The 12,050-nt window shown below is 37.6% G+C and overlaps 1 protein-coding gene across 1 annotated transcript in view; it reads left to right on the top strand.

Annotated features, from left to right (window-relative positions):
- Positions 1-12,050, top strand: part of LOC128012864 (elongation of very long chain fatty acids protein 2) — a 134,242-nt gene that overhangs the window by 64,953 nt on the left and 57,239 nt on the right. The window contains exon 2 of the mRNA XM_052595433.1: positions 4,670-4,733. Coding sequence (XP_052451393.1) covers positions 4,670-4,733 — 64 coding nt within the window. The remainder of the gene's footprint in view (positions 1-4,669; positions 4,734-12,050) is intronic.

Raw genomic sequence — 12,050 nt, 5'->3', positions numbered from 1 at the left:
GCATCATATTTAAGAGACAGGACAGATGCTATGAATTTGGGAGACTTCTCTTCCACATTGGCCCCTTTAGTTTGTGGTGTCCCTCAGGGGTTGATTTTGGGACCGTTGCTGTTTTCTCTTTACATGCTTCCTCTAAGCACTATTTTTCGGAAGTATAGTATTTCATATCACTGTTATGCAGACGATCTCCAGTTTTACCTTCCTGTGAGCTTAGATAAAACCTGTTCACTGGACAAAGCACAGGAATGTTACAGTGACATTAAACTCTGGATATCTAGCAACTTTCTACAATTAAATGAGAGTAAAACTGAGGTTTTGATTGTAGGCTCTCCCATCTCACCTACCTTTCCTGATCATTTAGGATCTTTATCCCTAAAGACTGAGAATCATGTAAAGAGTTTAGGGGTTATTATGGACTCATCACTTAACTTTAAGAAACAGATTGGTGCCGTTGTTAAAGGTAGCTTTTTTAACCTTAGATCAATTGCTAAAGTAAAGCATTTTTTATCCAGTAAGGATTTGGAAATTGTGGTTCACTCCTTTATCACATCTAAGCTTGACTGTTGTAATTCTCTATATGTTGGTCTTCCCCAGACTTTGCTTGTCCGCTTACAGTTAGTGCAGAATGCAGCAGCAAGGCTGTTAATGGGGGTGAGAAAGAGAGACCATATTACTCCTGTACTGCAATCCTTACATTGGCTTCCGGTCAAATTCAGGATTGATTTTAAAATTCTCTTGTTTGTCTACAAGTCCCTGTCAGGCCTTGCACCCCAGTACATCAGTGATCAGTTACTGTTCCTTACTCTCCTTCTAGAGTCCTAAGGTCTACCGATCAACGGCTTTTAAAGGTCCCTCGCTGTAATCTTAAATCAAAAGGAGATCGTGCTTTTTCTGTAGTAGTTCCCAAACTCTGGAATAGTCTCCCATTCCATGTGAGGTCAGCCCCATCGGTAACAACTCTTAAGTCCTATTTAAAAACGTATTTGTTTTCTTTAGCTTTTGAATAAGATATGTTTATTTTATTGTATGTTTTTAATTTTATAAATTTTATAAAGCACTTTGGGGCAGCGTCTGTAGTTTAAAAAAATGTGCTATATAAATAAAGTTGCTTGCTTGCTTGCTTGCTAAATACATCGGTATGGCGGTATATTAAAAATTCATATTGTAATGAAAATTTACACCGTTTTTCGGTATGAACCAGTTTACTGCCCAACACTAATTGCTATCATATACTGTTGAATACCAACGATAAACTGACTAGGCTGTCTAGCAGGTGAAAATTAATCTGCATGCAAAATTGGCGATCGCGTTGAACCTTTTGACAAGAGAAAAGGCTTCAATAGTTAACGAAAGCTAACGACTGTGGTTAGATACATCTTCCTAAACTCTATTTTAAATTTTTGAGAGCTATAAGTGATGCAATACAAAAAACAAAAAAACAAAACAAAAAAACAAACAAAGAGCTGATTAAGATGTCTAATAGGCAGACATTTGCCTAATCTGCTTGCAAACTTACCTTTGAGGCTCACGGGCTTCCTTCTGCATCGAAGTATTTATCTAACCTAACTATTTTCTCTCGTTATTGTATCCAAAGAGGCTTACTTGGCACCAGTAGATAGCCAGTAGTTTATTTTCTTCCATAAATAAAAACTTTGCAACTTGGGGTGTTTTACATGGACAGTGACAAAAGAGACATAGTCTATAGGAAGGCCTAACAGTTTAACTTAAAGTCAGAAAAATTATAGTAAAAACAATAATTTAATGGTTGTGTCCAAAATATAGAATTTAATTCAAGTATTATATTAGATACATTTTAAAACTTCAATGAACATGCATAATAAGCCTAGTATTAAGTAGATATTTGAAATACATCAATAACTGATATCATAGTGTAACACAGATAACATTGCCATCATATTGACTGTGTTAATACTGCATCGTATATTAAGCTAGTGAAGTAAATTGTCATAAAAGTTGTGAAAGTCCTTTCAGATTACTTCTTTCAGGTCTTGGAGGTGTTTGAATTTCAGCTCTTTGATCTTCAGGTGGTCTGAATAAAAGGCTGCATCTGACAGAGTTCCTCGAAGGACACAGACAAGGTTGCCTCCAAAAAAAAAAAAAAAAAAAAAAAGAATAAATGTCAATTGATCATTTTCCTAAATTATGGCATGATTACATATGATAACGAGGCAAGAAGCCAGCTAGCTTGCTGAACATGACGGCATGCCTTGACATTCTAAGATACAATCCTGTTTTATCTGCAATGCACAGGGTTTAGTCTGCATTGCAGTGGATTGTCTTGTGCTAAGTTCAGATCCTTAGACGAGCTCCAGAAATATCGGTGGTCAAGATTTTTTGTAAGCCCTACAAAAATCACGTTAGCGATCTCACCAAACATGACGACAAAACCAATGTATAGTGTCTAACTAAGTCAATGGCATACTATTTTTGTGCATTAAATTCATTATCCTCTGCAGAAACAAAACCATGGAAGATTTCAGTCAACAAGATAGCTACTGTCCAATGCTAGACCAAGCAGAAAGAAAAATCTAGCATCCTCAGAAACGATGACTGACACCTCAGCACTACCATTACTTTGAGATAAAACTGTTATATATACTATAAATAAACTGTTATTATACAATTCATATAACAGAATCATGAATAACCATTGTTTTGAGGACATTTACCTCAGAGTATGTGTTGCTCGACGAGGATTTATTGCGACTCTTATTATGCTTATTATGCTGTGAAGCTCGTCCAAGTGTCCAGTGGAGTTACGAGATTTGATCTCAAGCTATTTTCAAGACTTTAGATTGGTTAATAATTTGTAAAATTAACATACCAACGTGGGGACTGACCAATAGCGTGTATTTGTGAAAAAATATGAAATTTGGACATAGAAGGTTTCCGCCCGACAGCGACGATTTGTAATGTGTTCCTGGCTGAGCTGGCAAGATGACTGGTTCACAAGTAACGTTTCCAAGCTAACACATGTACCTGGCTAATTTGCTAACATGGGGCCAGGCCACAGTGCATATTGGCATTATAATGTCATATCAGCATATGTGAATAAATCAAAGAGACCACTCACCATTGCTCCAGAACAAAATAGCAATTCCATGGTCAAAAGGCTCTGACACAAATGTGAATCATTATAGTGATGTTCGATCCCTGAACAAATTGTTCTTTAAGCTTGTTCACTCCTAGAAAGTAACCGAACTGAATCGAGTTTTAGTTCCGGGCTGATGACACAAGACTCACAGCCGAAGTTTGCGGACCCGTTTGTTAATCCATTGATAAGTTCTAACCTTCAAATTCTTGTCATCATTGATAGCTGTGTTCAGCATGCCAACATACAGTTCTGTGTGCTGTGGTCGATTTGAATCCCGGCTCGAGGACCTTTCACGATCCCATCCCTCTCTCTTTCTACTTTATCAAAATAAAGGCAAAAAAAAAAAAAACATGCAAAATTATTTATGCAGAGAAATGAAAAAAAAAAAGAATAATTAGTTGATGTCTCCAATATGTACAAATAGATGATCTTATTCCCAGTGAAAGATATTTAAGATGCCTCCTTGCAACCTGCTCAAAATTGAATTCATAATGAGCTCACATATTATTCACACTGTGAGTATCGTAGTATAAGGATCGTTTGAGTCCATAATGAGCTCACATAATACTAACACTCGGGGGATCACAGTAAGAGGATCCTGTGATGTCACTGTAATCAGCACATGATCTCACGTGTTGACTCGGCTGGTAAGTTGCCCAAAGTGGGTATAGAGAGTGTTTGGGACTCAACACACTTCCTTCTTTATTGGACAGCGTGCCACCACAAGAACTTTGCCAGTGCCCGGAGAACCAGTAAACCCACTTATCAGTCTAGGCAGAAAGTGTGGTTCTCTGTATCTCTTGTGTTTTCCAACATCATTTATTTGTTTAGATGGCAAATCATCAGGATGTTTTAAGCATCAGGGTTTATCTAAATGAATGTAATTTACTATTTGAGTGCCCTCTTCCAGATCCAAAACAGAAAGAGACAGTGAAAAGCAGAGAGGGAACCAATGACCTGTAAAATGAGAGAGGTCACTGTTGTCATTTTAGTACAGAGAGACTTCGCATTTAATTTCAGCTTTTTCTGCTTTTTGTCTCTTTCTGCTGATTAAATAGAAATTCAAGCCATATTAGAGGATGCATTCAAAACCTTTTTTTTATTTATTTATTTTTTTAAGGAATAACCTTGTGTTCAGGTATTTGGGTTTGAATGCCAAAGGGGTGACAAGAATTTGACAACAAAACAAGCTTTCCATTATAAAATGTATAATATTTGACTGGTTCACCTGACTTTTAAAATACAGGCTACAGTACATGCATAACACATGTCCGTATGTAAAATCTAGTGTTGTTGTACAATTCTCAGAGCATGTGACTTGTGGTTGTGTAATGTTTATTGAGCTCTCTGCATTCACAAGGTATCGTTTTTATTGAAGCAAGCATACTTTGTAATTTGACTGTGTATGCGTTACTATGTCAAGCACATTAATCAGGAGGGAATGAAAGGTCATTAAGACCTAAGCAGACACAGATAAAGACTGCATTTTTTCATACAAATTCAAATTGAAAACTCAGTTTTGTTTTGTTTCTTTGCTCTTTTCTTATGTTTTAGAACCACCTTGAAAAGTTTGACAGGCTGTTGAATTCTATAGTGGACAGCCTATTTGGAGAAAGAGGTTTGTACTTTTTAACAGTTTTCTGTGCTGATGTTATCAATTTTGCCTTTGCAAATTGTGCTATATATTTCAGTGCCATGCAGTTATCTCCTGTTTGCTTTAATTCTCTTAAAAACATACAACACTAACAACAACATTCTCTTAGCATCTGCAGAATCAATATTTATTAGCGCTGCAGATGATTTTGAAGCACGTAGATGTGCGCAGTCTCACTCTCCTCCGGTCAATGTGTGTGCGTGGGCACGCTTTTCTGAGGGAAATGCTCATATAATGACATCCGTTCTTGTCTATGTCATTAGATCCACGATCAAAAAAAAAACCCAGCCGAAACTTGTACCAACCCGGAAGTAAGATTTTCGGCACAGAAATTCTCAGTCATTCTTCAAAATTATTTTTTTACAACTTTGTCCATGTTTAGCATGAGAATCCATCTCTTTAACACGGTGAACAACTCTGAATACACTAAACACAATTGTACCCCCTCTTTAACATTAGTTTGTAATGTTGCTGTTTTGAGCATAAAAATGTTCAGTGCAAATGGAGATATATGTCTTAAAATTATGGCAGTTTCATGCCTACAAGAACGACTCATAGGGACTACAATGAGTTACTTTCTGGGTTTGTGACATCACAAACCCAGACAAACCCCACCCCTGTGAACATACAACAAAGTGGGTTAGGCTATGCTGCACCGCTTTAGAGATAAGGAAAATAGTGGTGCACATAAAAAATTTATTAATCTGAGAATCGTGATTGTGGCTTCTAACGATTCTAATTGATTCACAAGTTTCAAAATCACTATTTTAAAGTAGAGGTTCTTAATCCTGTGTCAATCCTCACGTCGCCCTGCTATGCATCTCTCTCTCTCTCTCTCTCTCATTCATTCAGATCAATAGCTCAGCTCAAACAATGAACTGTTTCATTCATACATTAACTTTCACATAGTCAAGTCACCTTTATTTATATAGCACTTTAAACAAAACAGATTGTGTCAAAGCAACTGAACAACATTAATTAGGAAAACAGTGTCAATAATGCAAAATTAAAGTTAAAGGCATTTCATCATTGAATTCAGTGATGTCATCATGCAGCTCAGTTCAGTTTAAATAGTATCTGTGCAATCATTTGCAATCAATATCCCACAATGATATCGCTGTCAATGAAGTGTCCCCAACTAAGCAAGCCAGAGGTGACAGTGGCAAGGAACCAAAACTCCATCAGTGACAGAATGTAGAAAAAAACCTTGGGAGAATCCAAGTCCAGTCTGGGGCCAGTACTCTTCTGGCCAGACGAAACCAGCAGTTCAATTCCAGGCTACAGCAAAGTCAGATTGTGCAGAAGTATCATCTGTCTCCTGTGGTCCTGTCCCAGTGGTCGTCTGAGACAAGGTCTTTACAGAGGATCTGTATCTGGGGCTCATCTAGTTGTCCTGGTCTCCGCTGTCTTTCAGGGCTGTAGAGGTCCTTTCTAGGTGATGATCCACCATCTGGGCTGGATACATAATGGATTCGGGTGACTGCAATGACCATCTGATCTGTTGGCTAACAGTGACCTTGGAATAAATAACATCGCTATGAGAATCATTATACATGGACTTGCGTGCAGTTGCCATACTGTATTAAAGCTTTAATCTAGATCAGTGGTTCCCAACCTTTTTCAACTCGCGGCCCACACAACCAAACACATATGTTTGCGCGGCCCACTTCAAAAAAATTAACTGACCCCGCTATTGTTGGGTTAATAACTTAGTACTCAGAAGCTAGATTTTAAACTATATTTATTGAATAAACTAGGGCTGTGCGATATAGACAAAAAAAAAAAAAAAACTATCGCGATTTTTTTAATCAATTTTGCAATTGTGCTTTTACAGTCATAAATGCATTCAGGATTAATTTGAAACATATTTCCAAAAGAAAACCAATCAGAGCTTTATCAAAAAGTTGTAAAATCTCTAGAACAGACATAAGTCAAAATTATCACTATAGTGAAGATATAAAAAAAAATGTATAGACTTGTGGCAAAAAAAAAAAAAAAATCCTGTATACAGGGACTTTTTTTTTCTTTTTTGCCATGCATTCTTCATAGAGCTCATTAATTGTAGCGGTGCCTCAGGTGTTTGCAGTGTGTATACAGTATGTTTATGCGCTCAGCAGTGAGAGCGCATAAGTATAACGCGAAAGCACATTAAAATAATGCACGAGTGCGAATCTTTCTGTTCGCAGCAGATTTCCTTTGCTCTGTCACAAAACCGGTCGTGCTTGCTCAGATACACGCTGCTTTGCGAGGAGAGAGTGTGCACACTTAAAACGTGTCTCCTCTCACTTAAACTGCATCCTGTTCACTAACAAATTCACTCTATGCTCATGTGTTAGACATGAATTATTTTCGCACGTTTTTATTTCTAGCCTTTTACCGCAGTGAGAACGCTCTGATCCGTCAACATTGGCTCAGAAAAAAGGCGCATCACAGACAGTGTGTGAACCTGGAGTTAGGCATATGCGCACGCTCAAATCGTGATTTTAGGACGTTTTCTTTTAATCGCACAGCCCTAGAATGGACTGGAAATGAACAGAAAATAATTGGCGGCCCACCTGCAATACCACCACTGATCTAGATAAAACCATATATTACAAGCTTAAAGAAGCAGGTTCTACGCGATCCTTTTCACTAATATCCTCTGTGTCTCAATATAGCTAAAATTGATATTGATCAGAGCCCATCGCATATTTTTTAAGGAGAGGTTTCATAAAAGCAGGAAATTATCAGCGTGTTTATAGGAAAAGGAACAGAGTGGTGTGGAATAAAGAAATTATGTCAAGTCACCTTTATTTATATAGCACTTTAAACAAAAAGGAAAGCAACTGAATAACATTAATTAGGAAAAAAGTGTGAAAAATGTGTTTTTTTATTTTTATTTTTTTAAAAATAATAGTTTAATAATAGTTTTAACATGTGTTAGACTGCACCCCATAAACACAATCAAGCCTAGAAAAAATAAAATAAAAATAAAACAAGTCGGCAGTCGAAAAAACTGAATAAAGGGGTTTAATATCTCCAACCAGGTTCACCATGCAAACTGACCCAAGAAAAGAGTTAGTGAATTGAATTGTAGCCTACCTGAAATTGAAAGGGGACTCAACCTAGGCCTGGGCAATAAAACAGTATGGATATTTATCGACAGTACACCTTCTTCGACAACGATATAAAAAAAAAAATGTCGATATAGTGCACAGAATAGGCACGTGCAATGAGTGACACAGACAGCACACACAAACACTTATATAATTGCTGTGCCTCCCTGTGATGAGGAAATTTGGAGAAAAATAAATAAAATTAGACACATTTTAAATTAACATTTGAATGCAAAAATAGTACAATCGAATGTTAGGTGTACATCAGGGAGCATCATCAGTGGAGCATGAGATGGAGTGATGATGGTGTAAGTGATGTTGTAGTATAATGTTTGGTAGTTTAGCCCACAAGATGCACTGTTGCTGCATTATTCAGTCAAAATGGTTAGGGTGACCATATGAGCCATTTTCCTAGAACACATCATTGCCAGGATTTCTATATTGCCTAAAATAACCAGATTTTGGCTTTTTGTGTGTGAACATCGATCATTGTATGACATTTATAAGAGCTATAGAGAGCAGAGCAGATGGCTCCTTATGCATTAAAATCACTCTCTTGGTACTTTGGTGTCATACAATGATCTGTGCGCAGCGATGCTTAAAGTTGAATGAACAAACAAACACCTAACATGTACGTGTATTTGCATTGCTTTGATCGTTCTTTGTAGATCTCACCTTCTTACACGCCACGACTGGTTGATTATGTACCATACCTGCATGTTATTGGTCAAACTACTTGTTTTAGGCAATATAGAAATCCTGGCAAGCACGGGCTCATATGGTCAGCTTAATCTTGATTAGGTTAAAACCGAAATCAACCATTCACACAGAACACGTACACATTTTCTAGATCAGTTTAGCTGTAAACCTAATCAAACACACCTGTACATGCTAATCAATGCCAATCAATGTCTTTGTGATCATAAGAAAAATCACAGGCAGGTGACTTTGATTGGGGTTGGAGCTTAACTCTGCAGCACATTTGACCTCCAGGGCAAGATTTGAGGAAGGGGGTTCAAGATAGACAAATATGACTGCTGAACTTGAAGTCATAGGAGATGTATAGAAAGCCATGCAAAAAAAAAAAAAAAGAAAAAAAAAAAAAAAACAGCATTTTAGAAAATTTTTAGGAAACATGCCACAAATTTGTGGAGGTTTATTTCCTATCACTGTATCTCATATTTTTTAAAAGGCAATCTGTGTTATGAGTTCAATTAAAGGGGGGGGGGGGGGTGAAATGCTATTTCATGCATACTGAGTTTTTTACGCTGTTAAAGAGTTGGATTCCCATGCTAAACATGGACAAAGTTAAAAAAATTAAGTTGTACGTTTGAAGGAGTATTTTTGTTCCAAAAAAACCTCTTCCGGTTTGTCACAAGTTTCTGAAAGTTTTTTTCGAGTATGGCTCTGTGTGACGTTAGATGGAGCGGAATTTCCTTATATGGGTCCTAAGGCACTTCTGCCGGAAGAGCGCGCGCTCCCGTATAGCGAGGCTGAGCACAAACATTTCACTGATCAGAGCGAGAGCGTCGCGAAAAGTCACAAAAGAAGTGTGTTTTTGGTTGCCAGGGCAAGACAACCCTGCACAGATTACCAAAAGAGAAACAGCATTAAGGGACCAGTGGATGGAGTTTATTTTTACAGAGCATCAACGGAGTTGTGCAAGTGTTTTTGTTTGTTCCCTGCATTTCGAAGATGCTTGTTTTACAAACAAGGCCCAGTTTGAAGACGGATTTGAACATCGTTTATTTTTTAAGGATAATGCAGTCGCAACGAATAAGGTTCACGATCGTGTGTTGGAACCGCATGTGGTGAGTAAAACTGCTTCAAATATCTCTGTGTTGTGAACTTCGCTATCGGCGCGTGAGCACATCAAGTAAACAACATGCGATGTTGTCATCAAACTGCACTTTCCACATGTACAGCTTAAAAAAAAAAAAAGAAAAGACGACATAAAGTGGAACTTAGTCATTTTCCAAAACCGCTAAGCAAATATATACAGTTTCAGTACATACCACATAGAGACGCATTTGCTGATGCTGCTCTTGTTAAATTTCAGCCTCTGGATCTGTGTCACAGCTTCCAAACGCTCTCAACGCGAAAGCCTACTGGCGCTCGTGATTCTTTAGCTCCGCCCACACGTCACGCCTCTAGGCGCTCGTGTTTTTCCGGGAAAAATCGGTACAGACTATCTTTCTCTTATAAATATAATATAAATAAAGACTTTTTGGAGTTATGAAGGGTGCAGTACTACTCTATAGGTACTCAAGATTAACAGGATATTGAGTGAAAACGAGCATTTCACCCCCTTTTAATAATAATAATTTTACTGAAGAAAATAGTTTGCAGTTTCATCAGCAGAAGCCAGCTTCAGTTTTCACGACAGAGTTCGTAGGCCGCTCTGCGTATAACTCAGAATCACCAACATTTATACTCCAGACAGAAGATACTAATTGTGTCAAAGCACTGGTAAGCAGAAATCTGATTGGTTCCAAAACCTAGATAAACTTAGACCGTCTACGCATGTGGACATTAACATCTCCAGCATATATTCCAATGATTGTAGCCAGTGTCATCACTGGTGAAGAAGACACCACATCTTAGGTCAGGATGATCAGAAACTGGTCTTCTCACAGAGTATATGTGCTGACACACACACACATGCACACAGAGCCGTTATCTACAATTCAAGGTTTTTTAACACTGGCAAGTGTCTTATACAGTTGGCTATACTCACATAATATGCAGACATTAATCTTGAAGAATATAAATAAAGGATAGAACAGGATTCTTAATGTCTATACATTTATAAAAGTCAAAGTTCTATTGTCCCTCACAGCACACGTAGAGGAGAGGTCATTCATTAACAACTCAACAAAAGTTAAATAACATGAATAGGCTTTGCCGGAAGCAAGTTGATACTGGGTGGGTTCAACACCCCCCAATATACAATGTGCAAATGTGCAATACTTTACATAAATATTAATTCAAAACAGTGACACAGGCCAACTCCTTTCTGCAACAAATCTACAATTGTAATAATTGTTATTACAAATACAAATAATTCTGCACAAAATATTTTAAGGCACATGGTTAAACCAAATATCCTGCATTTGAAAGGTTATACACAACACAACAAATAAAACTTATTTATCTCTAAGAAAGAAATCACAGCCATCCATCTGTCATTTAGAGTGTACGTCACCATTACTTCAAAGCTTATAACATGGGTGCTTCTGAATTCTTATTTGTGCATTCTCATTTCCTTTCCTCGTTCCTAGATCCAACCCTTCAGGAGGCGAGGGAATGACAGAAGTAAAAGACGTGAAGATTGATGAATTATGTGAATAAATTATGTGAAATTAAATACTCTCTCTCCCTTAAGCATCACTTCAAGCTGTGCTAAAGGGATCTGCACTTACAGTACAGACCAAAAGTTTGGACACACCTTCTCATTTAAAGAGTTTTCTTTATTTTCATGACTATGAAAATTGTAGAGTCACAATGAAGGCATCAAGGGCTATTTGACCAAGAAGGAGAGTGATGGTGTGCTGCGCCAGATGACCTGGCCTCCACAGTCACCGGAGCTGAACCCAATCGAGATGGTTTAGGGGTGAGCTGGACAGCAGACAGAAGGCAAAAGGGCCAACAAGTGTTAAGCATCTCTCGGGGAACTCCTTCAAGACTGTTGGAAGACCATTTCAGGTGACTACCTCTTGAAGCTCATCAAGAGAATGCCAAGAGTGTGCAAAGCAGTAATCAAAGCAAAAGGTGGCTACTTTGAAGAACCTAGAATATGACATATTTTCAGTTGTTTCACACTTTTTTGTTATGTTTATAATTCCATATATAATTCCACATGTGTTAATTCATAGTTTTAATGCCTTCAGTGTGAATCTACTATTTTCATAGTCATGAAAATAAAGAAAACTCTTTGAATGAGAAGGTGTGTCCAAACTTTTGGTCTGTACTGTATGTTTAAAGGGGGGGTGAAATGCTCGTTTTCACTCAATATCCTGTTAATCTTGAGTACCTATAGAGTAGTACTGTATCCTTCATAACTCCAAAAAGTCTTTAGTTTTATCATATATTCATAAGAGAAAGATAGTATGTACCGATTTTTCCTGGAAAAACACGACCGGCTGGAGGCGTGACGTGTGGGCGGAGCTAAAAAAACACGAGTGCC

The sequence above is a fragment of the Carassius gibelio genome, chromosome B24 (genome assembly GCF_023724105.1).
Source record: "Carassius gibelio isolate Cgi1373 ecotype wild population from Czech Republic chromosome B24, carGib1.2-hapl.c, whole genome shotgun sequence".
Taxonomy (NCBI): domain Eukaryota; kingdom Metazoa; phylum Chordata; class Actinopteri; order Cypriniformes; family Cyprinidae; genus Carassius; species Carassius gibelio.
The sequence above is the reverse complement of the archived record's forward strand: the minus strand, read 5'-3'. Positions and strand labels throughout refer to the sequence as shown.